This window comes from Colletotrichum higginsianum, chromosome 8 (assembly GCF_001672515.1).
Source record: "Colletotrichum higginsianum IMI 349063 chromosome 8, whole genome shotgun sequence".
NCBI classification, from domain to species: Eukaryota; Fungi; Ascomycota; class Sordariomycetes; order Glomerellales; family Glomerellaceae; genus Colletotrichum; species Colletotrichum higginsianum.
In genome coordinates, this window is record NC_030960.1 from 1,520,265 (window position 1) to 1,546,193 (window position 25,929).

A 25,929-nucleotide genomic window follows, 5' to 3' on the forward strand; every position below is an offset into this window, starting at 1 on the left:
GGTCAATTTCCAGTGGGGGACGCGGTTCACCACTTGCTCGTGCTCCGACCAAAATATTGACCCTCACACCTTCTCCTTTGCGCAACACGTTTCCCCCTGACCAAGATGCAAAGTGATGCGGCGATAATGTCTTTTGCAACTTGAAGACTCGCCTCAGCTTCGTTTCCCACCACTTCCGACGCGTCTAGCACTGATATGACGCGGTCTTTCGCCAAATCGCAAACCCGAATAATGCAGCGCCGCGCAGCTTGACCCTGTCACTCTCATCCGTTTACGAACGTGGTCGCAACCCGAGATCGCCATGGACCACAACCGATCCCCTTCCTACGCCTTTGGCGCGCGTGCGAACCGTCGCGCTTCTACTCAATTGACTATCGACGAAGAGGGCCGGAAACCGCTGTTCTCCAAATCGTCGAGAGAGAGCCTCGAACCCCCCAATCCCGCCCAGACGTTGACAGCATCCCACCGTTTTGGGTACTCACCTACGAACAATAACAATCCGACTGGTCGCCCACCTTCACGAGCCGCGATTCCTCGCCCATCGAGCTCTGCTTCGCAGACTCCGTCAATTAACTCCAACCACTCCGTCGAGATCATTTCCCCGGGCTCTCGTATACCACGGCCCAAGTCGGTTGGAATGTTTGCCAAAGGGACAGGTGCTTCTGTTGCCAAAGCCTGGGAGCTGGCCGACGAAAACCGCGTGCACACTCTTGAGCGGGCGCGCAGAGCCTCTCCGGCCATTGATGCGTCCCCCAGTCCGGCCCCGCGGCCATACATAACCCGGCAGACTCATGACGAAGCCAGATCACGACGATCTTTGGGCAAAGATGCGGTTGATTATTCGCGTCCCAGACCTCTCTCAAGATTGTCCAACGATTCTTTGCGCGATAACTACGTGGCGCGGTATGGAGGTAGCCCCGGATCGCAGAACAGCTTCTCTAGCTCTGAAAGCTTCGACCGCCGACTTACTCAATACGAGCGCGAGATGGAACAGACACCACGAGAGCCGGACAACCTCTTTGGCAAAGCTGTAACGGGACCCAGGATTGCCGAGACTGGTCATACTTTGGCAAGGCGAACCAGCAGCAGCAGCCTGAACACGGCACAGAGCCTGGGTCGGAGGGTGAGCAACAGTAGCTTAAACGGCGGCCAGAACTTGGGTAGGAGAACAAGCTACGGCAGCCTGGGCGGCAGTCCTCGCCCACCGGCCTTCGCCAAGAGCCATGTTCCAGAAGGCCGGATCAAGGAACTGTTGCAGCAGGATGAAATGGGTATCAAGCGATCCATCAGCACGACTTCAACTGCAGCCGACACGCCACTCCCCTCTACCGAAGCCGCCGTCCTTCCACAGGAACCTACCCCACCGACATCTCGGCCGCCTTCTGCGAATCACGAACCGTTTTCACCTGAGAAGAGTTACGCCTGGCAGCTGGACGCCGATTTCACGGCGGGAGACTTGCAGATTTCCGACAGCCCGCGCATAACAATGGCCGGCACGGCATTCGGCGAAGTCGCGAACCGTCGAAACATCAGCAGCAGCAGTAGCCCATACGCTGATGACCATAGTAGTCCTGCTGCCCCAAAAACCAATGGGCCTTCCAGCCGGGAGTCGTCAATCGGGGCTGCTACTAGACCTGGGCGGTCAAACAATAGAATTGACTTGATTCGCCAGCGGGAAGAACAGGCCGATGCAGAGCTTGCTGAGCAGCGGAAGCGACAGTCACTCGTTAGAAACACAAGACTGCAGGGAATCAGCGAGAGGGAGGCCGTGGCCGAAGATCAGATGGGCAAGCAATCAAGGGCGCAGCTACATTCATACTACCCAACTCCCGACGACGACCTACCGGTGCACGATGAGACAAAAGAGCAGTCCCAGCCAAAAAACACGAAACTAGACACCATACGAGCACGAGAAGCGGAGTCTCTGTCGAAGAAGGCCATGGCTTCCAGTCGACTGGAGGAGATTCGGGAGCATAACTCCATGTCAAAGTCTTTGTCGCCAGAAAGTCGGCGCAGCAACGAACACGCCAGGAATTCGGCACCTTCTCTTGAGGAAGATCGAGAAGATTCGGAACTAGCGGATGAGGATGGTGAACATATACCCGATACGCCCGTCACTATCTACCGCAACAATCTGGCTTCCAAGGACAGTAAGTCGCACGACACGTCACCCAAGGATACCCGGAAGGACCTGGGAAGCCCAAAATTTACAAGGCCTCAGACGGCACACAGGAGGGAGGACTCGAGGGACTTACTTCAGAAACTTTCGAGAGCTACTAGCAGTAGTCCTGCTCCCGATACTCGAGGTCCGACAACGACCATAGACCAGGCGATGAAGCCTCACGTCGATGATGGTCAGAAACCAAAGGCGTTTGAAGAAGACAAGATCGGCCAACGTGACTACGCAAGTCTTCAAAGCCACCAACGGGGCAAATCCGAAGGTGAGAAACCGAAGGCGATTGGCGAGGATAATATCGGCCAGCGTGACTACGCAAGTCTCCGAAGCCACCAACGGGGCAAATCCGAGGGCGGGATCCAGGGCACGGTGGCTGCGGCGGATACACAAAAAGAAGCTACGGAACAGGTCGCCATGGAACCCGAAATCCGGCGCCGCTGGAGTGAGCGCAGAAGCGAACGTAGGATGGAGCGCCAAACCGACCCCCAACGCGAACGAACGGTGGTCCGAGAGCCCGAGTCGAGGGTTGATCTGCCACAGCCCAGTCACAAAGATAGCGAAGCCCCTGAGCCTGCTCATGCTGGGATCATCAGCGAACCTCAGCTTAGTCCGACGGATGGACCAAAGCCATCGGAAACTGAAGAGAGACCGAAGTTTGCCGCGGGGTTTGGCGGGCGACGTCGAGACCTTGGCCAGCGCTCGACCGACTCTGCTAAGGACAGTCGGAAGAGCATGGCTTCATCGGACGGCGATCCCACCGAGCGGATCGCACAAGAGATGAATCTCTTTGCGGCTGCCGACGCACTATCCGAACGAGGATCGAGAGCACCGTCGGCAGCGCCTTCCACCGAGGATGAGGATAAGGACCTCCTAGCAGGCGAAACTCCCCGACCTACCAAGGTTGACCCGATGTCCCTTCCTACGCCCAAAGTAACGGGCGCTTTCGTTGAGACACCCGCGACGACCCGGACCGAACGGGTCGAAGAAGACATCAAGCCCTTGATGAGGCCGGAACCGACGTCAGATGCAAGCCACGGCAGACCACCAAGTCGCAGAGGCTCACGTCCTTTGTCAGGAGCACCGTCCTTTTCCAACATAAACGAAACAGGTTCCGGATCAAACAGTCGTGAAGTACAGAAGAAAGAGTCCGAAGGAACGACTACGACCTCGGTACTACGACGCCGCAACAGGTCAACCTCTCGGCCTCGGCCCCCCTTGACCAATTCGGTCAAACCGCCAACTGTGAAGGATGACCTCCTTGAGCTTCAGCGCAGACACCAAATTGAGGACTCCACTCTGGACGACTTTGAAGAAATGTTTAACTTGGAGAAACTTCAAAACGCGCCCTCCCCCGCGATCGAGTCTATGCTTGACGAGATATCAATCAAGAGGGAGGAAGTCGCTGCCAAGCCGAACCTGACACAGACCGAACGGGATCGAGAGCTGGAACAGTACGATAGAATGAGGAAGGCACTGACAGACGGACTTCAAAACATACGTACGGCCAAACAAGGCATCGAACGCTTGGAGGGGCAGGTTGCTCACGCTGAGGGCAAACAAGGAGAAGAAAAGACGGCCACGGAGACCTCGAAGAAGCAACATACGGAAGAAGCCTCGCACCACCGTCCCCATCCGGATCACGCCCGTGATTGCCCGGACTGTGTTGACGCGCCTCTGACCAAGGAGGTCTCCTACCTTCACCTTCCCGTGCCGAGCCTCTACCAGCGCAAGCCATTCCGCCTCACTTTCGTCGGGCTAGTCTTCCTCATCGTCTCGTTGTGGTACGCCGCCGAGTCCGCCATGTGCGAAGTTTACTGCCGACCAGCCTCGTGCTCCTCAACACCATGCATCTGGTCGTCAACTGACCCGACTTGGGGTGTTGCAATCCCAGTGAAGTTCGACGAATGGGCTACGAATGGCTGGGGCCGCCAAGTTGCCAACCAGTTCTCCGAGGACGCGTCGGACTTCTTTGCAGACGCCGTGGACTTCGTTACAGGTACCGACATCACCAACGTCGACATGAGCACCCTCGATTTCTACGAAAGGCGGCAACACCGCCGACGCCTCCGGAAGAAGGGACTCGCGAAGAAGTCGCCTGTGGAGTCGCCGGAGGACAAGGCGAAATGGGACGCATGGCACGTCGAGCGTGTGGCCAACGAGAGAGTGGAAAACGCGAGGGAAATGGGCTACGATATCCGTGACTTTGACGAGGTTATTGGGGGTGATGAGGTGGTGTGAGGATGTAATCACTACTAACATTGTTGTACATTACTAGTCCATATGTCGTGCTGTTTCGGGCGATACGTAGCGCGGTGGATATGGTATTTGGGAACGGGAGTGTCCTGGTCAGTAATACACCTTTAGTAAACCATGATGCTCTCCAGTTTCTACCTTTCCACTTGTGTGTAGCTACAGGCTGAGAACGTTGAACCTTGAGGTCGGCTGAGTGAATCAATCATGGTCTCCGACGACAAGCAGGCTCCGCCAGGTCCGCCAGGCTCCGCAACATGAGCAACGCAGCCAAAATGTGACGACTCCGTAGAAAAATGAAGATGTCGCGTTTTTGGTTAGATGAGCTCCTGATAGTCTGTGGAACTGCCTTTGCCGAGTCATCATAGCTCAAAGATGGGGCGACGGACTTGTTGGCGATGCTGAAAGGGAGGGAAAGAAGATTATAGTCATTACGGATAGATCAAAGACCGAGGGGCAGTTTGCGAGCATGCTGAGCGTCTCGGGACCGCGACGTGCTGATGCGGGTGCTCATCCGCAACTCGTGAGCGAGAACGTACCGGACGCCACAGACAATCCATTAAACGCAGCAGTCATTCCGTTCATCAATGACTTACTCCAAGACAATCCCATTCGCTCCGTTGCCGTTGCTCCGTGTAAGACACTCCCACCATGTCACACTATGTGTCAAGTAGGGCTGCGGCACTCGTGTTTCCCCAAAGACTCGACGCCAACTTTCTTAGCGTCTGACAGCGATCCTTTCGACGTCATCGCCAAGCCCTACCACGAATGCCAAATCGTGAAGATCCTTAACCGAAGCATCACAGCCCAGGTCACGATGGCGGCAGCGAGTTACACTCGAAGGGATGCTGCGCCCTGCGACTTGGCATACTGGCAAACTGTTCCTATAGAACCATTTTAGGCAACCATTTAAAGGGGTTTTGTGAACCCCATGCTGCTCATAAAAAGAGACCCGAGACCCTCTCTCGCAGTGTGTAAATAGCACGGGTTGTGCATAAGAATAATGTTTTTTGGGAGGCCCCTTTGAGCTCTTCGTATGCACAGCACCTAACGACACTTTGCCATACACGATCCGCCGAAGCCTCACCATAACGTCGACTGCATCCTGACAACAGACACGATACCCAGCCACCACCACCACCACCGTCAATCTCCATCGATCCAAAAATGGCCTGCGCCGGCAACAGCATCCGCTCGGATCTCCCCATCCCAAAGAACATCAGCTGGGCCGCCATCCCCGGCCGCAACATCTCGGCGGCCCCGATGGTGGCCTGCTGCTCGCCGAACCCCGTCCACCTCATCGACAACTGCTACGAGTGGTGCGAGCTGCCGGAGAAGTACGAGAGGGACGAGGCCAGGGCGCTCGCCGCCTTCAGGAGTTGCCTGTCAGTCAACGACCGGAACCTGTCCATCTCCAACATCCTCGGGTTGAACATCGCCGACAGCCCCGCGGCGAGGCCCGTCGTTACGATGGCGGGGCTCGGGATATGGGGGTTGCTGGCCTCGGCGTTTCTGGTGCTAGCTTGAAGGTGAGAGGAGCAGATGGTGGAAGGTCATGGTGTTTCTATGAGCATGGCTCGGTTCTTTGCTAATAGCTGCCAATAAAACGCAGTATTACCAGTTCAAACAGATCAAACGCTTCCAGCAGTGTAGGAAGTCTAAATAGAAAGGTTTAGGGTAGAACCTGCAGCAGTTTCTTACGCAGTCGCGAAGCTGCGAGCTAAACCGAGCACCTGCTTAATGTATTGTGTATATCTAGCTTTGTATAATCCCCCTCCTGAGAAATGGTTGGTGCATTCCTTCAAATCGATTGGCTTGTTTCTATCACCGTACGTTACGGACGCGAAAAGTGCAGCTAAGAATAGGCAGTGTGCCTCCAAGTATAAACTACCCCGTTATCTTACCAAGTGCACAGAAGGGCGCTTGTACAAACTGTCATCGTAAGAATGAATGGTTCGCCGTACAGCTTTTGTACATCTTGGATGCCTGCAGCTTAGCTTTACCTTCCTCCCTTTCCCACGAAACCGCCATACACAGAACCTGGGCAGAGGTGCGTCGGCTGATCCAAACTCCCAGTAGACGCCTCGCTCACTGCTAGAAGTCAAGATCTGATGGGACCCTACATCCGCTGAGCCAACTGCCAGAAACCCCCTCCGCATTTGCAATGCAAGATCAGCCGCCACGTGTCCTAGAACAAGTACCTCTTTTACGCCGCGTCCGCTGTAGAAGATAGAAGAGCTTGATTTTATAGGGAAGCAGCAACTTAATCCTTGCAGGGTCTGATCTTGAGGGCTTTTGCCAAAGAGTTGATGGATATACGGGTACCAGATATGGGCATCTGACTGCTAGGGCTGGACTTAACCGGTTACTGATCTCTTATACTGTTAAGGAACCACGATCTGGTTAACTGTTGCGAATACTAGGCCTTGCCGCTTCCGAACGATTAAGCCCAGATTAGCAGGGCAGATTGGGTAGCCATCAAATCATACTGGTGACGTTGGCAGCGATTCCACTAACCACCACGCTTTGTTGGCGGGACGGCTGCCGGCCGACGACCAGGCAATGCCGTACATATACCCCTCCATGGCGCAGTTGTTAGCGTAGCGAAAGATTGTTGTGGACAAGATATGTACAACAATGTTTTCTATAGTTTCATGAGTGGTGTATATACAGTTTATGCACCTTAAAGTATGAGGTCTAATATCTCGTAGACGTCCCCTCAAGGATGCTTAGCTTTGACGAGACGTTCATCGATAAGACCTGCCTTCCTCTAAGTTTGTTGTTTACTCTGTGACCTTATTCTAAGAGCCGCCCCATTGTTTAGTACGCGGTCATGGAAAACAATCACATTTTTCTACTAATACAAACTTACCAGACTGCTAACGTGAGTTCTCTGGTAGCTCTTGACAAACACAAAATTCTCCAGAACCAGTTCTTAAAACCATGCTTGTTCGGTCCTCGCGGCACCTTATTGGCTTTCTCCTATACAGCATATGAGTCGCAGGCCTGCCAGCCTATTCTCCTTTCACCATCGTCTCGAGGGTCTCGCTTCATTAAAGATTAAGAATTACTCCCTTGGCGTATGCCTTTCCAGAAAACACTGAGTTTGCAACGAGTTGTAGTTGTGTTATCTTTACGTCGGCGAATCCCTCTTCCGCCATGCCATGTTCGCAGCAGCAGGACACAGTGCAGAGGCTGCCGCGGTTACGCTTCGCCGGGATGAGCTGCTGTTCTTCCCCAGCGAGGCGTCGCCAGGTCGCGTGGCTTTGGCATCGGTGAACAAGATAATCTCAGTGTTCGGAGTATTGGTATGATTCCGCGACAGGCCAGCGCGCACTTTCGATCTGGGTCCAAGAGCATGATACCAGGCGAGAGAAGTAGAAAAACAGATGGTCTTCCGTAGCATATGTAACGGTCTAACACATTCCATTCTATTATAGTATTATGGTACACAAATTCTCGGAGCATTATTAATCTATTTAGCTATCTCAACACCGTTGGTGGCGCCTGGAGATAGAGTTAGCTATGTTCAAACTCGATTAAGAACACAAAAAGAAAACAGAAAATAAGCAGCTTACCAAGAGCCTTCTTGATGTCTCCGTAGATGGCGAATTGGCCAGCGGTCAGACCACCGACCATGAACAGACGGGTGGGGAGACCGGCGAAAGAGCCACGGACACCGAGCTCGCCGGCAATCTTGACGAGGCGCGATACAACGCCTTCGCCCGGCAGACCCTTGGTCTTGTTGATCTTTGACAACATGGTATCGGCGGGCTGAGACACAATGGCGGCAGCAAATCCGGCCATAAGACCAGAACCCAGGTTCACACCCGTCTGGGCGGCACCGGACAGGCTAGACTTGTCGAGCTGGGAGAAGACGGCCTCGGAAACCTTCTCGAAAGCGACAAACTTGGTGACGGTGTAGGGGATCCTGGATACCTCTGTCAGTCGGAGTTTCAATTCCGTGAGACGTGCCACGTGTGGAACGGTCCAACGTACTGCTTGAACAAGATGGGGACGAATCCAGAGTAGAAAGCGCCGATGCCTTCCTGGGTAAGGATCTTGCTGAAGCCACCAATGAGACCGTTGGCGAAGCCTGGAGTCGAAACAAGACGGATGCGGGTAGCCTCGAGAGGGCTGAGGGCGATGGAGGCGAAGAACTCGGCAGAGGCGGCAGAGACGGAGTAGACGGCAGTGCGGTTCTGGCGCGCGGCGTCGAGGCCGATCAAGTCGATGGCCTGCTTCTTGAAGAACTCGTAACCACCAAACTTAAAGGCCCCCTGGATGAAGTATCCGGTGAAGGTCGGGCCGAAGCCGGTCAACAGGGCACCGGCGCCCTCATTCTGGATGACCTGGCGGAAACCGCCAATCATGCCGCGGTTGTAGGTGGCCGGGTCAAGCTGGATTTTGGTCTTGACGCTTGAATAGCGCGTGTCAGTGAGGGAAGCGATTACAAGCAGGCAGGCAAAGCTGGGGCTCAGAGAACAGGGATGGATAAGGCGGGCTGCTCGTCATGCTGGACGAGATGATACGGCGCGAGTAGTAATTAAACGTACACATCGACGGGAGTGAAGGCGCCGTGGGTAAGGGAGCAGCCCAGGGCACCAGCAAGGGCGAAGCGGGAGTAGAGATCAATGCCCTGCGGCCCAGCAGGCGCGTCGTTCAAAGAGACACCCATTGCGACAGTAGCGATAGGAGCTGTAGTAGAAGAGAGGCAAAGTCACAATGGTCTTAGGAGCGCGTGAGTAATATGTTCTCGCAATAGAGAGCGAAGCAAAAAGAAATAGTAAGCAAGACTGTCTCTGCTTTTCCCAAGGCAGTTACTTGTCAGCTTTATCTAGCAACGACTGGGTTTCGAAACCTTGGAAGTGGGTTCGGCACTGCGTGATTTTCCGACTTTCCGACTCAACCCGCCGCCGGATTACATACCGGATCGTTCAGCCAGGATATCACTAACGCTCTCTACAAATACTTTACAAAACAACGACAGCCCATACTCATCAGTGAGATCTCTTTCTACTATAATTGTCAGTTCACCACGTTAGGATCAACCTGTTAAAGTAAGCCATCAGCGGACCGTCGCACAATCCGACGTGTCCGGAAATGGTTGAGACAGTGGAATCCAAGATCATTATAAGGGGCGACGCCCCAGACACAACGGCTTCAAGACGATCTGGGCGCGAAGGCGCGAAAAGCACTTCCGACTCAACGGCACTGGCCTATCACTAAACAGAAGAAAATTCATCACAATATGGGTGCGGCATTCTCCCGCCAGCTTAAAGCAAGCAGGATGGAAGTATAGGGCTCCAAAGCAGAGGAGACAGGCATGTCAAAATTTTGACAATGTCGGAAACCAGGCATAAGAATCGCAAGAATCACCGGCTAACTAGCTAACAGTGAATGAGAGAGCACAGGTTGTTGTACTTGAGCTCCAATAACAGCAAAAAGAACTGAGGAAGCACCCTAACGAATCTTACTAACAGCATAGCAGAATCGAACAGTTACTTGAAAGGGCCTTGTAGTAGTAGTAAAAAAAGACTTAAAATAGACTCTAGAACTGTAAGCAGAAGACAGAGGATGAGACACAGTAAATATAGGAATAACTGGAAGCTGTGTTAACCTTCGAGACGTAGTGGCTGGCTTTGCAACCTGCGCCAAGACCAAAACACTCTATGGCAAAGAGTAGCTTCTGGTTTAGGTAGTTCACTGCCAATATCGATGAGATCATTCCCAGTATGAGTCGCGCACTGTTGCAGTGTAAGTGACATATAGCCTCGAAATTTGATGCCACGGGGAAAGCCTGCTGCAGCTAACGAGCGTAACAAGAGGTGCCATAAATGGCTTCCCACAATGTCCTCGGACCTCCTGGACCTCCACGACGCCATTTGGAGAAATCCCTCTCAGTCCGTGGAAGCTGTCGCGGTCCAGTAACAACTCACTGTGTGCTTCGCATAGCTCGCAGACATCCCCTTGGAATAGGGCGGCCAACAACCACACCTATCCTACCTCAAGGGGGTCTCTGCAGGCTATGCAAGATAAATGTTGGCCATCGGGCTGTGGTAGCTTACAATCGAAGGCTGTTTGAAAGATCAACGAAAGACGTTTCGTTTCTCTGGATCCCCGTGAGACTGAGGTCAACCAGCTTTTACCAAGGTGCACACCATCCCGTGGAGCTTACAAATCCGGCAGTCTTACAAATACAACAATCACATCATCGTCACGCCCTCACATTCACTTATATATCATTCCCTACTGGCTCTTATCTCATCCACAACTCACCAACGACCGATTTTGTTACCCCAAAGACCAGACCACCACTCACAATGGCACCCATCCGCGTCGGCATCATCGGACTCTCGTCCAGCGCGACGACGGCCTGGGCAAGCCGCGCTCACCTCCCCTACCTCCTCTCCGCCCGCGGCCGCTCAAAATACACAATCACGGCCCTCTGTAACTCGAGCGTCGAGGCAGCCCGCCGCGCCGTCGCGGCCTACGAACTCCCCTCCGAGACCAAGGCTTACGGCAGCCCGTCCGACCTCGCCGCAGACCCGGACGTTGACCTCGTCGTCGTCTCGACGCGCGTCGACCAGCACTACGACACGGCGCTGCCCAGCGTGAAAGCCGGGAAGCACGTCTACGTTGAGTGGCCGCTCGCGCAGGATGTCGAACACGCGCAGAAGCTGGCGGACGCGGCGAGGGAGGCCGGCGGCCGGACGGCGGTTGGGGTGCAGGGGCGGTTCGCGCCGGCGTTGCTGAAGGTCCGGGAGCTCTTGGAGGAAGGGCGGATCGGGAAAGTCCTGAGCAGCGAGATCAAGGCGTCCGGTGGCTCGATTGACCGGGAGATTCTGCCGGTCGGGCTGAGGTACTTCGCCCAGCGGGAGATCGGGGGCAACATCGTCACCATCGGGTTCGGACACCGTAAGTCGAGCGTATCCCTTTTCCATCCGTCACGTATGTTGTTTTTGCTGATACAAATCCCGACGCTCTCAGTGTTCGATCAGATCCAGCACGTCCTGGGCGAGGCGGTCATCCGGCACAGCCACGCGCAGATCCAGCGGCCCAACATCCGAATCCGCGACCCTTCGACCAAGCAGATCGTCGAGACGATCCCGAACGACGTCCCGGACCTCATCGTCGCGACGACGACCCTCCCGCCATCGGACCTCATCGCGACGGACGCCACGCTCCTCGCGCGCTTCCGGCGCGGGCAGCCCTTCCCTGGCGACCCGCAGCTCGCGTGGACGGTCCACGGCGAGAGGGGCGAGATCCGCCTCGTGTCCCAGGACAGCGCGGCGCTGCAGGCGTTCGCGGACGGCGACGCGGTCCGGATCGAGGTGCACGACTTCGAGAGCGACGTGGTCGAGAGGGTGGCATGGGCGTGGGCGGACTGGCAGGGCGGGCTGCCCGTGCCGGCGAGGTGTATCGGGGCCGTGTACGAGGCCTTCGCCGAGGGCGAGGGCGCGGCCGGCGTGGCGAGTTTCGAGGATGCCGTGAGGAGGCACGAGCAGATTGCCGGGTTCTTTTCGGGCTCTAGTTGAGTGAGTTGTGTTGGGAGAACGAAGATGCCACTGATGAGAGTATCAGATGCTACTGACGAGAGTATGAGTCAATGGATGACAATGAAGCCATCTGATACCACCCACGAGCAATAACGTTTTGATTTTCCAGTCAGTCTGCAAAAGTCAGGTCTCAATTGTGATTTTGGAATACTTGCCTTGTTTGATCTTCTCTTCTAACCATGTGTGGACTTGGGATCAAAGCCTCAACCCATGTTGACTCATCCGGCGACGGCACTAACACTCGGGCTAGGCAGACAGCCCATCCATAACTGCGTCTCACGCACCTACATATAACCACGCCAAATCCTCGAACCGTCTCTCAAAAAGCGCTTCAGGAATGAACAAACCCGCATCATCCACAATCGTCTCCATCATGGAAACATCGCCAATCTACTTCTGGCGCGAGACCGGTCCAGAGGGCTACCTCTCCCAGTGGTGGACAAGAGACCCTTTCACCATCGCCGCCACTGCCTCCTCCTCCCCGCCCATCACCTTCATGACGGCAGAGCACTACATGATGCACGGCAAAGCCCTCCTCTTCGCCGACGCCTACGCCGCGCTCGCGATCCTCAGGGCGGACCACCCGCGCAAAGTCAGGGCACTCGGGCGCAGGGTCCGCGGCTTCGACGGCGCGCGGTGGGACGCCGAGAGGGAGCGCGTCGTCCGCGAGGGCAACCTCCATAAATTCCGCGGCGCGCCGCACCTCCGGGAGCGGCTGCTGGCGACGGGCTCCCGCGAGCTCGTCGAGGCGAGCCCGACGGACCGCATCTGGGGCATCGGGTTCGCGCCCGACAAGGCGCCGGCGTCCGACCGGGGAGGCTGGGGGTTGAATCTGCTCGGCAAGGTGTTGATGGAGGTACGGGAGGCGTTGAGGGAAGAGGAGCAGCAGCAGCATGTGGGGGAGAAGAAAAAGAAGAAGGGGGGTGAAGAGAAGGGAGAGCAGCTGGAAGTGGAGAAGGAGATTCGGTCCCGGACGAAGAAGAGACGTACCCGGTCGCAGGATGAAGAGGAGCTGGGGGACGAAGACACGACGTCCAAGTCGAGGCGAGTGGAAAAGCGGGAGGACGGAAAGGAGGATGGAGAAGAGGACGGAGAGGAGGACGAACGCGGAGAGTTTCGGGGGTGAGGACACCCTTTTTGAGAGTTCTCGTGGTATTACATCGCAAGTATGGCAAATCATCTCTCTCCTGCGTGAGAGACGGACGACAGTCATCTTCCTTCTACACGTACACATACATATATAGCCTTCAAGAGCGGTGTTTGGTTTGGTTTCCCCCTCCGGCCGGCCACGCTTCGCCTTTCGCAGTAGCTTCGCCCCTAATATTTCGCCCGTTCCCATATGCTTTCTCTCACCCTCTCTTTCCCCATTCTATTTTTTGTACAAGTAATAAAACACTTTTTTGTTGTCGGCTGGAAAAGAAAAAGGGTTGGCGAAGGGGGGGTTATGGTTCATCATCCAACATCCTCGGACCTGCCTGGCAATCCCGGAGAAAAAACAGCAGCATCAAACTCCTTCAAAAATAAGTAGGGGTTGTGTAAGTGGTTGTGGTTGTGGTGTTTAGTAGTAGTCCTTTCCGCTCTTCTGCATCTCAATGAGACGCCATCCTCTTGTCTCCGGGTTGCTGACGTCCTCCGGCACACGCGTGATGCCGATGGCGTACGTCACCAGCTGCACCTTGTCTTCCATGCCAGCCGCCAGCTCGCCGGACTTGGCGTTGCGGTAGACGTGAACCTCCTGCGTCCTGCAGGTGATGACGAAGACGGGGATTTCACCGGGGTCGAGCATGCGAGCGCGCACAATGTCGACGTGGCGAATGTCGAGGATCTTGCCGTCCGACTTGAGGCCCGCCGTGAGGTACTGCTTCGTCAGCGCCTCGTACACAGAGTACTGGGCCTCGGATAGCCAGAGCTTGAGCGTCTCGATGTCGCCCTTGACGTAGGCGTCGAGAACTTCGGGCAGAATGTACTCGCGGAGCTCCTTCAGGAAAGGCTCCGTCTGGAAGTTGGGGTCCATCGTGCGGAACTTCTTGATGACCTGCGCCGTCTCGTTCTCGGCGAACCAGCCCCCGATCTTATCCGTTACCAGTCGTGCGGTCTCGATGAGGGGGTTGTCGGATTCGCGGTACACCTTGCCGGCGCTAAAGAAACCCTGGGCGAACTTGTTTGAGTCCTTGAAGTCCCTCCACGCCTCCTTCCAGGCGGCGTCCTTGTGGAGCGTAACGTTGGTGCCGGCGCTGTGCTAGAGTCAGTCATACGCTCCCACACAGGGGTGTATCAAGCCAAACGTACTTGGGATCCTCTTCAAGAATCTCGGGTTGGCCGGACTTGAGCGCTTCAGCCTCGCGCTTCTTCCTGCGCTCCTCCTTCTCGACCCAGCCGCCATAGCGGGAGCTGCTACCGTCATCGATAACATCCTTGACGTTCTTGTACGCCTCGGTCTCGCGGATGGGCTTCGTTGCCTTGTCGAGGACGTCTCCCGTAACGTTGGCGACCTTACGGACGCCCTTCATCGCGGTGGTATCCCAGGTCCAAGCAGCTCCCTTGCCAATGGCCCCGGCGGTGGTCTTGACGGCGGTGGTCGCAGCGGACGAAATGGCGCCGGAGGACTTCTCGTAGGCTTCGCGGGCCTTGCGAACCCTCTCGCTCTCGGCAAAATCCTGGATTTCGCCAGAGAGGGCCTTTGTCGATTCGTTCCATTCCTTGGACTTGCCAAACTCGGTCTGCAGCGTCTCTCTGAAGACCTCCCAAGGCGTCTTGTCACCGTGGGGCGGCGGCGGCGGCAGGTCATCCTTCTTTTCCTTCTGCTCGCCCTCCTCCTTCCCCTCGGTCTTCTCCTCACCCTCCTTCTTCTCGGAGGACTCCTCTTTGGCCTCCGACTCGGCGTCCTTGGGCTTTGTCTCCTCGGCGGTCTTGGCGGCGTCCTCAGGTGTCTTGGGCTTTTCGGTCTGCTGCTGCTGCTGGAGCTGTCGGGCCGTCAGGTGGAAAGAGCGCGATTGCATCGAGCTCGAGATGGAGCGGACATCTTCAGGGAGAAACTGCGATCGCAACGGGGTGGGTCGGAATGTGGAGGGGTGTCGTGAAAAGGCCAGCGCGGCGTTGCCATTAAGTTCTGTGGAAAGTAACCGGCGGTATGCGGGCGTTCTGCCGTGGGTTTGAACCGCTCGCGCGGAAGCTCTCGCAAGAGCATTCTGAGGATTGCTCCTCGCCGACTGCACCAGAGAGTTCATAATGTGTGGATTTTCCTAGCCGACCGTCCTCCCGACGATAAGCATAGAGGGACTCGGAAGGAAAAAAAGAGAGAAAAGGGGAGAGAGGGGCGAAAGGGAGATGCGGATGACGATTCGGGGGGGGGGCAAGTGAAGGTGCGAGAAATTTTGGCTCGCGCCGGGCCAGACTTGGGAAGCTCGTTCTGCCTGCGATTTCGGTTGGAGGCGGAGGGCGGAAAAATCTGGGCCCCTGTTCAACCGAAGACGAGCCGACAGGTACGTACTTCCTTCGGATCCAATCAGATAGCGCCAGTGTCTCCAGACTTTCAATCAGCGTGCGAGCTTGGCCAAATTTCTGAAAACTTCACGGGGTGCGCCACCGTCACGACTGCAGTAATAGGCTTCCCTAATCGCAACAGGAAGGCCACGAATCTCTCTTCCCCCCGCGATGAGCTCCGCTCCGACGACCCGCCTTCTGGCGAGATCCCTCTTCCAAAATGTCGCTCGCCCATCACCGATAGCCCGATGCTCTCCTGCCCTCCTCCGATCCTTCTCCCAGACGCCGCGCGCCGATGAGGCCAAGAAAGGAGGCCAGGAGCTGCTCGCTGCCATGTATGGTTCGCGCGCGCCGGCGACACTAGGGAGATCTTCGGCCCCGAGCACGACCAGCACGTCCAGCACGCCCAGCACGCCTGACCCGTCCCAGAGTCTGCTGCTCGATACCCTGAACAAGGCCTCTGGCAATGCGTCCAACCCCCTCGGCTCAGGACTCGACGACCTCGTTCCTGATCAGGAGGACCTCTTGGAGCCGTACCACATGCACGTCTACTCCCACAAGCACAACACGCACGTCACTGTGACGAAACCCGACCGCGGCGCCATCATCTCTCTGTCGACCGGCAACATCGGCTTCAAGAAGTCGAGGAGAAAGGGCTATGATGCCGCCTATCAATTGACGGCATACGTCCTCGAGAAGCTGAACTACGCCGGATGGCACAAGAAGGTCAACAAGCTTGAGCTCGTGCTGAGAGGGTTCGGCGTCGGACGCGATGCGGCAGTCAAGGTCCTCATGGCTCCCGAGGGCAAATTCTGGAGAAACAAGATCGTACGGGTGTCCGACTCTACGAGATTGAAGTTTGGTGGAACGAGGAGCAAGAACCCTAGGCGTGTCTAGAAAAAAAATCCCATACAGGCACATGGCGGCGGCAGCGGCAGCGGCAGCGGCAGCGGCTGGGGGGTCGCAGAGGAAGCAAACACGCATGTACAATACGTGTACAACTGTACCATATATCGCAAAGAGCAGCTTTTCTTGCATTCTGATATTTACGTCGATATGCAAATGTCCAACCATCCCCACTGGTATCAAGTGCTGTACGCCGTCCAAACCATAGGAGCCCACCAAAAAGAAAATTACGCCAGACCTGCAACGCCAGGTACCTATGCCTTACCGCTCTGTTCCCGGCTATATAGACATCACTTCCCATCAGGGGCCCTTTCGGCAGCAGGCAGATCGCGCCCTGCAGTGTCCCTCACAGCTTTCTTGCCCTTGCCATTACCTCCACGGCGACGCTCATCTTCGCTGTCCCAGTCGGCGTCCTCGGCCTGATCCTTTGGGTTTTGGGTGAGAAATCTCGGCGGTGACTGCTTCAGCATCCTAGAGCCTTCGTGTGCGTGGTCATCGTCATCTTCCAGGAGCGCGCCGTCGGCAGTCTCGTACTCGGGCGGGTCGATCCAGTCTCGGGGGACGACGCATGGCAACGCGACGCCGATGCTCGCCGCACGGTTGAGCCAGCCAGGACCGGGACGGCCGGTAAGCTTCTTGCACAGGTAGGAGGTGAAGTGGTTGCAGTTCTTGGTCAGGAGGTTGTAGGAGGTACCCAGGAACTCCTTGGACGCCTCCTCGAGTATCGCGTCGATCTCGGCCTGCGTCGCAAAGGTGAAGCCGTGAAGGATCTCCGACTTGAACGTGCCGCCGGGGGGCTCTGTCTTGGGCTTCGTCCAGTAGACCCCGGTCACCCCGCGTCGCTCGTGTCCGCCGTAGGCATACTCTCTGCCGTTAATGACGACGCCTGAATGAAGAAGTGACGCGCCGACCGTCCAGAGGACAGAGGATAACCGCCCTGGCTGTGCAGGCGACTTGTTTTAGCAGACGGCGACGATGGCGATGTGTACCGCGCAACCCGGTGGTGGGTCCAGGAACTTACAGGAAGCAGATCGTAGACATGGATCGAGACTTCGGTCTTTGACAGCGATAATGTCGACCTGTGCGAAGCAACGGATTGTCTGGGGTTGCTCGATCGGGGAGCCATTTTCACAACCGGGTTGCCGGATGAGGTGAGCTCTTTTCCCGAGAGTATTACGTTGTCAAGCAGCGCGGATGGGCTCCGAGGTACCTCAGCGTGAGGGGGGAAAGTTAAGACGAGCTGGATGAGGTAAAAAGGAAGAGAAGAGGGAGAAAAGAGAAGAGTTGACTAGGTGCAGGTACCGCACGCAATAAGGATGCCTAGGGAAACCCTGGGTATCTATCTTCAAGGTATAGAATAGGGACAGCGATAGACGGTATGTTTCAGCAACCAAAGACAAAAAGACAGTTCAGAACAACCAGGAAGCAAACACAATGCGTCCGGCTAAGCAGCCACCACCTGGCTCTCGTCTCGCAGCAGCGAGGTACCTATTACCTGTTACCGACTGGACCTGAGGCCTTGGCTCAGGCGGTGCTCGGTGCAGGATGCGGGCGTCAGCGAAAGGCAGTCTTGCTTGCTGCAAATGGTCGGCATTGGGAAGGATACTTCAAGGAGCCGGCATCAGCCACCAAGATTGGGTGGTGTTCACTGGAACAGCAAAGTACTCACTTCACTGCATGCGGGTTGAGCCCAATGCGATCCAATGAAATGGCGAGGAATGAGGTCAGAGGTGCACGACGTCAAGCGTCCACCCAGCCCCGCGCGCCTTCCGAGAGCTTGCTTCCAGCTTTCCAGCTTTGGGTCATTCCTGCCCCTGCTGTTTCCCAGTTGGGCTGCGAGTCGCATGTCCGGCCTTTCTTTCCGCCGATGCGCCGAAACCCCCTCGAGGTACCCCCGCTCCGTTCCTTTCAGGTGGGGCCCGTTAAATTTCATCTACCAAGGCCGCACAATCGCCCGGCGCAAAAGCTTTTTCTTCTCGATCAACAATCCTCGCGATTTCTTCCTCTTCCTTCCTCTCTTCTCTCTCTCTACCGCTCTACTCTCCCACTCTCGGGCAATCCGCGTGATTGAGGGCTGGTCGCACAGCCAGAGTCGTCAAAACGACGTCCTTCATCCTCCTCCCTCTATTCGCTTCTCCATCCCCCTCTTTGCTCCCCCGCGCAGCTAGCTCTGCCTTTCGCCAAGCTCCAGTGCTCAAGTGCACCGTACTCTACACAACCACCCGTCAGTACGCAAAATCACGACGCACCATGCCTCCCAAGAAGCAGGTCGTCGAAGAGAAGATTCTCCTGGGCAGGCCCGGTAACAACCTGAAGAGTGGAATTGTGGGTGTTACGCCTTAGAACCTGTGCGGGATCAGGCTGACCCCCTCTTCAGGTTGGCCTTGCAAACGTCGGAAAGTCCACCCTCTTCCAGGCCATTACCAAGTGCAACCTGGGAAACCCCGCCAACTTCCCCTACGCCACCATCGACCCCGAGGAGGCGCGTGTTATCGTCCCCGACGATCGCTATGATTGGCTTTGCGAAAAGTACAACCCCAAGTCGCGCGTCCCCGCCAACCTGACGGTCTACGACATCGCTGGCCTGACGCGAGGTGCCTCCACCGGTGCTGGTCTCGGCAACGCTTTCTTGTCGCACATCCGCGCCGTCGATGCCATCTTCCAGGTTGTTCGTTGCTTCGACGATGCCGAGATCATCCACGTCGAGGGTGACGTCAACCCCACCCGTGATCTCGAGATCATCAGCGATGAGCTGCGGTTGAAGGACATTGAGTTCACCGAGAAGGCCCTTGAGAACCAGAAGAAGAAGACTCGCTCTGGCGGCAAGGGTCTGGAGCACAAGAAGGCCATGGAGGAGCAGGCCACCATGGAGAAGATTCTCCAGCATCTGAAGGACGGCAACGAAGTCCGAAAGGGCAACTGGGGTCCCAAGGAGGTAAGGAAGCAGCTTTTTCGTTTCCTTTTTTCCCCAACACTGCCCTCCCCCCGTCAAATGATGACAAAGGACCCAAGGTCCGACAATCTTAACCCAGCTCTTCGAAGGCCAAAGGTCTACTGAGATAAGAAACCCGTTCTGATTCGACACTATTTTACCTACTTTGATTCTGCAACGTTATTTTACAAGATCTTGTTCTGACAATCCCAGGTCGAGGTCATCAACCCCTTGTTCCTCCTGACTGCCAAGCCCGTCGTCTACTTGGTGAACCTCTCGGAGAAGGACTTCATTCGCAAGAAGAACAAGTACCTTCCCAAGGTCGCCGAGTGGGTCAAGGAGCACGCTCAAGGCGACCCCATCATCCCTATCTCGGTGTCTTTCGAGGAGCGCCTGACGCGCTACGAGACCGAGGCTGAGTCCAAGGAGGAGCAGAAGAACGTTGGCGCCGAGTCGGCTCTGCCCAAGATCGTTCTGCAGATGCGCAAGGTTCTCAACCTCGGCAGCTTCTTCACCACGGGCACGGATGAGGTCCGCCAGTGGACCATCCGCAACGGCACCAAAGCACCCCAAGCTGCTGGTGTTATTCACACTGATTTCGAGAAGACCTTCATCCAGGCTCTCGTCTACAACTTCACCACCCTGAAGGAGCTCGGCAGTGAAGCCGAGGTCAAGGCCAAGGGCAAGGTTATGACCAAGGGCAAGGACTACGTTGTGGAAGATGGAGACATCTTGCTCATCAAGGCCGGTGCTGCTAAGGGTTAGAGAACGAATATCGGATGGAAATTCTAGATATTGGGTTGATCAAAAGCTCTGCCTTTTCGGTTTAGATATCACCGCCGGCTAATAGAACCTTTTGCCACGCCGATTCTTCCTGACCTTTGTGTTGTTAGTCGTGTATGTTTTTGTGATGATGCGTAGAATCTGCTGTCTGGTGAAGCTCCATGCCTGTTACCACCGCAGGAGCATGGAGGGAGAGGGATTTCCAGCTACAAAATTGCCGCCGTTTTCCCGATACGCCGCCCTTGCTATCGGCCAGTCGCAGCACGGACCAAGTGACATCGGTACCTCTATTCTGGACCATTTGCACATCACCTTCATCCATCGTCTTATTCCTCCATCAACACATTCGATAATTACCTATCTTTGGGATTTTCCGGGTCAACAATATGAGCCAACAACCGGTGAATCGCGGACATGGGCGGAACATATCAGTAACGAGACGTGGGTTTCCCTTGTTCATCCTTCATGTTCAGCTGCTCGAAGATCCTCATTAGCCGTCTTGTCCCCATGTTCTTTCACCGCAGTGGTCCTCGGCGTTGGTAGAGCTTTCATCTCTCTCATGAAGGAAGCTCGAAACAGAAGACAACTCTGTGTACCAAGAAGAAAACCAAGCTGAATATGACCTGAAATAGCTGTCCGTCCTCGATCTTCAACCAAGGGTCCCCTGGACCTGGACGAGTGAGCCCCTTCTCCCATCTGGGTCCGACTCAATGACTGACACATTCGCACAGCACACCTCTGAATGACCCACTGTCGCCCAAAACCGCTGCAACAGAAGAAAAGACGCAGCAGCGTCCGATATCAGTCCAACGCTCGCCGGCTGCACCACCGTCTCCGGCGCCGCCCGTGAAGACGACCGTCACCAAGGACTTCGGCTTTCTTCTGCGCCCAGAAATCTACCACAGTATCAATCCGGTCAACATCCCCGTTGCCTTTCGAAACTCATCCAAGCAACCACCGGCCGATGCGTCACTGGAAGACCTCCTAGCTAAAGGCCACTTCCGAGCGGCTGCCATCGCTGCTGTCCAGGAACTAACGGCCACTGGGGGCCCGGAGCGACCTCGTGTCGACCCCGCAGACCACCAAAGGATCTTCAGCCTGCTGTACACGCGTCTAGCATGTCTGACGCTCATCGACGCAACGCCGATAGCGGCGCAGGAGGTCGGGGCACTGGAAGACCTCAACGCCGGTGTCTACATTGACGAGACTACCGGCGAGCACCTCGTTCCATGGGAGTTGCGGGTTCTCAATGTGCGGTTGCAGGCTCTCGGTTTCAGCGACCCGCGGAGGTCTGTCATGAGCTATCACGACTTGGCGAGGGAAGCGCGGGAGCAGATCAGCAAGGCGACGATCCGGCATGATAACTCGGCGCGCGAGCTCTGGAAAGCACGGCTGACAGACTTGGGCATCAATGTCACTGGCGCCCTGATTGAGATGGACGACCTCGCAGGTGCTGCACGTCATCTGAGCACATTGAGAGACCGCGGCGATGGCAAGATGGCGCTGTCCCGGGCACTTTTGTGGCTGCACCTAGGTGACACTGAGGCAGCACGTCGCTCTGTTCAGGACTCCGGAGAGGACGGAAAGCATGCCGAGAGGGTCATCACCGCGCTTTGTCAGATGGCCGACGGCGAGTACGATGCCGCACTGCAATCGTGGCAAGACCTAAAGGGAGAGTTTGCCGATGAAATGGTCGGAGTCAATCTTGCCGTCTGCCTCCTCTACACCGGCAAGCTTACAGAGGTAAGACTAGCCCTACTATCCTTCGACACATATGATGGCTCGCTGACCAGACAGGCCCGGTCCGTGTTCGAGGACATGGTCAACACTGGCTACTCGTCGCACACGCTGCTGTTCAACCTCAGCACAACGTACGAGCTCTGCACCGAGCGGAACCGCAATCTTAAGCTGGGCCTGGTCGAGAAAGTCGCTGATCTGGACGAGACGCCGCGGGGCTGGGAAAAGAATAATGCAGACTTCAAGCTGTAGAGGGAATTGGGGCGTCTTTGCGTCTCCTTGGGGTCCCAAGGATGACACGGATTCAAATGATCCAATCGGAGATGACTCGTCGCTTTTTCAGCAAACACCAATAAACCTTAACAGCCAATAAACGGAGTACCTGCACGGCTCTCCATGCACAATCGGACGGTCGCTTGCTTACCAAGATGCTTAGTTACGAGGCATACGCGTTGTGGCAGAATGACAAACCAAACGCGAACAACAGACGACGCTAATCCACACAGGAAGCCAAGAAATCCCAGGCGGGGACGGAAGGCTCCGTATGTCTTTGAATGTTGATTGATGTACAATAGGTTCCCGAGACTCCCCGCTCCGGGGTCGTTTTGGCTCACAATCATGGTCACTGGGTGATCTCAGAAGCCGTGGACCGTTCGGATACTACCGCAGAAAGAGAATCGTGAGAGTCTCAAGAGCAATTCGACCAGAGAAACATGGCGCCAGCGATCGACGCTGCAAACTACAGCATGGCCCCGGTCAACGAAATGACGGCCACTGCGTTGCAGGTGCGGACGATAACTCTCCTGGAGGAGATTGCGCGATCGCAAACAGTCTTGAATAGGAGACTCGACGCGGTAGAGAGACTACTTACTCGAGAGGAGCCGGCGCTCTACTTTCCGCAATTCCGACGGCTACCGCCTGAAATCAGACACCGGATCTGGTCCCTCGCGATCCCCGTCCGGATCTTGAGGCCATGGAAGCGGGATAACAAAAAGAAGCACATCACGCCGCTCATGCGCCCACCCGCCATCGCCGGGGCATGCCGTGAGGCGCGCGCGATAGCGACGATGCACGGGGGGGTTGTTTCTCTCACGTACGACGCCGCCGACGACTCGGAGAATCCGGCGAGGACGTCGCGGTACTGGTTCGACAGCCGGCGCGACGTCCTCGAACTCGACAGACGAGTCGACATCGAGGGCGACGAGCCGCGCGGTATTAGGAACCTCATCCGCCGGGCACGGCACATCCTCGCCTCGCGCGCGGAGGCGGCGTGGTTCACGCGCCTGTTCCGGAACGCGGCCCGCCTAGAAAGGGTGAGCGTCAAGTTGGACGTCGTGTCTGTCGGCCCCTGCACCTGGGACATGGGCGTCGTGAGGCGATTGTTTGGGGACGCAGGCGGCACCGTCGTCACGATGGACGTTGAGGACGCGGACGAGGTCGCGCGCGTCAAGGGGTGCTTAGGGGGATACTGGCGCAGCCCCGTATTCTGCGCGTTCAACCTGGAGGCGTGGGCGAGGGAGAGGGAGACTAATGCCGGTACGGCGACGGGCGTCAGAGACGACGGGTGGATGCGACGGTTGGCTGGGGCGTGGATGAGCGAGGTTGCGAGGGGCTGGGTCATGGCGAAGGCGGCGGAGGCGACATCAGAAGGGCAGCTGGACATGGAGGGGTCTGAGGCGGAAGAAGCGTTGGCTTCGGCGGCGGCGGCGGCTGCGTTGGATATAGAGAATGGCTTTGTACGAGCTGCACTGTTGGTCATGCCCGAAGTGAAGCTTGTGAGGGCGTACTGCCGGGATGAGATGCACGAAGGTTGTCGTCCATGATATGTACCGTCACTTCAAATGAAGACTGCGGCGTTTCTGTCACGTAGAGAACGATATCCAACTGCTGAGATGAATCAATTCAAGGACAATAACTACCACTCGGGAAGCTTGCCAGCACCATCGTCGGCACGCAGCAGCCACGTCTTGGCACCGGGCGTGAGCCATTCCCAAATCTCCTGCAGCCTCCCCTCGTTGTGCCTCGGCTCCTCGCACCGCATCTGCGGGTGCAGGCAGCGCAGGCAGACGCCCCCGCTCAGCTCCTTCTCGCGGAACTCCTCGGCGCGGTGCCACATGAGGCCCTTGTGCCAGGGCCGCCAGACGCCGTTGGCCCGGACGCCGTGCGGGTAAGTCCAGTCGATGTCGGCGGCGGACCGGCCGGTGCGGTTCTTGACGACACCCGCGGGGATCTCTTCGGCGCGCCGGATGGCCTCGTTGATGGACATGTAGCGCATCCCGCGCGACATGACGTCGCGGTCGATGCCGCGGATGACGGCGTTGACGACCTCGGCCGGGGGGACGCGGTAGGAGCTCGGGCGCCACCATCGTCGTTTGGGACGGGAGCACCGGCAGGGCGCCGGGTTGATGATGGGCTGCATCAGCGAGGTGTAGAGGGAGACGCGGAGCTCGTTCCGTCTCTCTTCCAGGGCGACTTGCGTGTGTGTCAGCGGGGGGGTGCGTGTTCAAACGGGCATATGAATATCTGGGAAGTGAAAAGGAAGGGGGAGTAAGAAGACAACTCACGGGCGACTCGCAAGGCGATGTTCTCGTCCAAGCTCTGTCGACCTTCTGCCAACGGCCGGAAGCTTCCGGAGACCTCGGCCAGCAACCTTCTCGACCCGGCCTCGAACCCCTTTTCGTGCTTTAGCCAGTAGGCAGCGACGAGGAGATCCCGCCGCTTGGGGCAGATGTGGCCCCACCGCGCGACGTCCTCCATCGTCTCGGGCCGCAACCAGTGCTCGGCGGCCAGCGCCAGCGCCGGGGCGCAGTCATACTTGTCAGCCAACACTGCGACGGCGAGCACGTGAGCGGGTGATGCGTCGAGAACGCTAGGCGACGACCCGGTGGCGTCGAGGACCCTGCCGTGGACGATGCGGCAGACGGTCTCCATGGCGGCAGGGTCGTCGTCCGGCAAGGGGATGCGGGCCGGGTCCGAGGGCGTGGCGTGCTGGAGGGCGACGCCCTCGCCGTACCGGGCCCGCTCGAGCATGGAGGCGAAGACGGGGGAGGCGTTGGAGAGGATGAGGGCGTGGACGCGGATTTCCACCTGCGAGGGCCCGACGACGAGGATGAGGTTGCCTTGGGGTGCTATCGGCGGGCGTATCTTCTCGGGAGGCGCATCAGGTTCTTGGAGTTTGGCACGTTGGTCTTCCAGAGCACTATTTATGTTGGTTGGGTTGTTGCGAGACGGAAGCGGTTCCTGGGGACGGTGGCTTCGACTTACACTCTATACAACGACGACAGTGACTTGGTAGAACCGCTGCTGATACTGCCAGGCATCTTCTCTTGGATGGGAGTTATGCTCTCTGCCTCCCTCTCGTCACCCAGCGTGCCGTCGGAACTCATCATATACTCCAGCAACACGGACGGCGCTGCAAAACAGGTGAAAGGCTTGGGGGAGGAGAAGAGCAAGCCACTTTCGATAGTTTACAGTGCTTTGCAAAGTTCCGTGCTTTTCGGACGCGGCGAGGCGCGGGTGGCCTAGGACTCTAATAGCGCAACGGCCCGTGGTGGCGGAGTTTGATCGCGGCATGCCTCCTCGCGCGAACCCCCCCCCACCTTGCCTGGAGCGGAGGAGGCAAGACGTAGGACTCCGGCGAAGGATCAGGACTGTGGCATCGCTCGCATGGGTCTGCCTTGTCGCTAATCAAACAAGCAGAGAGCCAAGATGTCTGCCTAACACGGACTCTCTCTCTCTCTCTCGGAAGGATCAGGTTGGTTGATTGTGACATGATTCGGTAATACCTGGATGAACTGTTTGTTCCTCGGAGACTAGTGTAGTCTGTGCGCTGAACTCGGCCCAGGACGATGAGGCTGTACGTGATGCTTTGGGTTGCTGTGACGAAGAATGTCAGGCTGAGGACTTGCTTTCTGCCTTGCCGCCTCCCTGTAACTCCCAAGAGATTCATTCCATCCGTTGTGACTGAGCGAAGATTCTAAAGAAGACTAGCGAGGGCTGTTGTACTGTTGACCATTTCAGAAGAGGCCTTGATTTCGGGAAGAGTTGACACTTGGATGGCGGCTCATCGTTGTCTTTCTGCCCTGACTTGTGATGAGAGGGCC

At 56.7% G+C, this 25,929-nt stretch overlaps 12 protein-coding genes across 12 annotated transcripts; 8 read left to right on the forward strand and 4 right to left on the reverse strand.

Moving 5' to 3' along the window:
• Nucleotides 1–301: 301 nt before the first annotated feature.
• On the forward strand, nucleotides 302–4,414 carry CH63R_11418 (uncharacterized protein; the record flags this gene model as incomplete). Its single annotated transcript, XM_018306392.1, has 1 exon — nucleotides 302–4,414. One exon carries the CDS (start codon nucleotides 302–304, stop codon nucleotides 4,412–4,414), a length of 4,113 nt encoding a protein of 1,370 aa, XP_018153233.1.
• Nucleotides 4,415–4,633: 219 nt separating this feature from the next.
• Nucleotides 4,634–5,327, forward strand: CH63R_11419 (uncharacterized protein; the record flags this gene model as incomplete). The annotated part of the gene is made up of 3 exons (XM_018306393.1): nucleotides 4,634–4,664; nucleotides 4,795–5,061; nucleotides 5,101–5,327. The coding sequence occupies 3 exons, from the start codon at nucleotides 4,634–4,636 to the stop codon at nucleotides 5,325–5,327; spliced, it is 525 nt and encodes a 174-aa protein (XP_018153234.1).
• A 266-nt stretch (nucleotides 5,328–5,593) lies between these two features.
• On the forward strand, nucleotides 5,594–5,953 carry CH63R_11420 (Oxidoreductase family protein; the record flags this gene model as incomplete). Its single annotated transcript, XM_018306394.1, has 1 exon — nucleotides 5,594–5,953. One exon carries the CDS (start codon nucleotides 5,594–5,596, stop codon nucleotides 5,951–5,953), a length of 360 nt encoding a protein of 119 aa, XP_018153235.1.
• A 1,948-nt stretch (nucleotides 5,954–7,901) lies between these two features.
• On the reverse strand, nucleotides 7,902–9,104 carry CH63R_11421 (Mitochondrial phosphate carrier protein; the record flags this gene model as incomplete). Its single annotated transcript, XM_018306395.1, has 4 exons — nucleotides 7,902–7,933; nucleotides 8,005–8,357; nucleotides 8,426–8,896; nucleotides 8,983–9,104. 4 exons carry the CDS (start codon nucleotides 9,102–9,104, stop codon nucleotides 7,902–7,904), a joined length of 978 nt encoding a protein of 325 aa, XP_018153236.1.
• A 1,645-nt stretch (nucleotides 9,105–10,749) lies between these two features.
• CH63R_11422 (oxidoreductase family protein) lies at nucleotides 10,750–11,964 on the forward strand (the record flags this gene model as incomplete). Its single annotated transcript, XM_018306396.1, has 2 exons — nucleotides 10,750–11,344; nucleotides 11,417–11,964. The coding sequence occupies 2 exons, from the start codon at nucleotides 10,750–10,752 to the stop codon at nucleotides 11,962–11,964; spliced, it is 1,143 nt and encodes a 380-aa protein (XP_018153237.1).
• A 394-nt stretch (nucleotides 11,965–12,358) lies between these two features.
• Nucleotides 12,359–13,111, forward strand: CH63R_11423 (uncharacterized protein; the record flags this gene model as incomplete). The annotated part of the gene is made up of 1 exon (XM_018306397.1): nucleotides 12,359–13,111. The coding sequence occupies one exon, from the start codon at nucleotides 12,359–12,361 to the stop codon at nucleotides 13,109–13,111; it is 753 nt and encodes a 250-aa protein (XP_018153238.1).
• A 432-nt stretch (nucleotides 13,112–13,543) lies between these two features.
• Nucleotides 13,544–15,212, reverse strand: CH63R_11424 (Tim44-like domain-containing protein; the record flags this gene model as incomplete). Its single annotated transcript, XM_018306398.1, has 2 exons — nucleotides 13,544–14,219; nucleotides 14,275–15,212. The coding sequence occupies 2 exons, from the start codon at nucleotides 15,210–15,212 to the stop codon at nucleotides 13,544–13,546; spliced, it is 1,614 nt and encodes a 537-aa protein (XP_018153239.1).
• A 427-nt stretch (nucleotides 15,213–15,639) lies between these two features.
• On the forward strand, nucleotides 15,640–16,365 carry CH63R_11425 (Mitochondrial ribosomal protein subunit protein; the record flags this gene model as incomplete). The annotated part of the gene is made up of 1 exon (XM_018306399.1): nucleotides 15,640–16,365. One exon carries the CDS (start codon nucleotides 15,640–15,642, stop codon nucleotides 16,363–16,365), a length of 726 nt encoding a protein of 241 aa, XP_018153240.1.
• Nucleotides 16,366–16,664: 299 nt separating this feature from the next.
• On the reverse strand, nucleotides 16,665–17,500 carry CH63R_11426 (Upf0326 protein hag1; the record flags this gene model as incomplete). The annotated part of the gene is made up of 2 exons (XM_018306400.1): nucleotides 16,665–17,315; nucleotides 17,396–17,500. 2 exons carry the CDS (start codon nucleotides 17,498–17,500, stop codon nucleotides 16,665–16,667), a joined length of 756 nt encoding a protein of 251 aa, XP_018153241.1.
• A 1,124-nt stretch (nucleotides 17,501–18,624) lies between these two features.
• Nucleotides 18,625–22,078, forward strand: CH63R_11427 (Obg-like ATPase 1; the record flags this gene model as incomplete). The annotated part of the gene is made up of 5 exons (XM_018306401.1): nucleotides 18,625–18,699; nucleotides 18,752–19,309; nucleotides 19,520–20,066; nucleotides 20,722–20,767; nucleotides 20,821–22,078. 5 exons carry the CDS (start codon nucleotides 18,625–18,627, stop codon nucleotides 22,076–22,078), a joined length of 2,484 nt encoding a protein of 827 aa, XP_018153242.1.
• A 461-nt stretch (nucleotides 22,079–22,539) lies between these two features.
• Nucleotides 22,540–23,649, forward strand: CH63R_11428 (uncharacterized protein; the record flags this gene model as incomplete). Its single annotated transcript, XM_018306402.1, has 1 exon — nucleotides 22,540–23,649. One exon carries the CDS (start codon nucleotides 22,540–22,542, stop codon nucleotides 23,647–23,649), a length of 1,110 nt encoding a protein of 369 aa, XP_018153243.1.
• A 92-nt stretch (nucleotides 23,650–23,741) lies between these two features.
• CH63R_11429 (Btb poz-like protein) lies at nucleotides 23,742–25,215 on the reverse strand (the record flags this gene model as incomplete). Its single annotated transcript, XM_018306403.1, has 3 exons — nucleotides 23,742–24,298; nucleotides 24,391–25,025; nucleotides 25,091–25,215. The coding sequence occupies 3 exons, from the start codon at nucleotides 25,213–25,215 to the stop codon at nucleotides 23,742–23,744; spliced, it is 1,317 nt and encodes a 438-aa protein (XP_018153244.1).
• Between the last annotated feature and the right edge of the window lie 714 nt (nucleotides 25,216–25,929).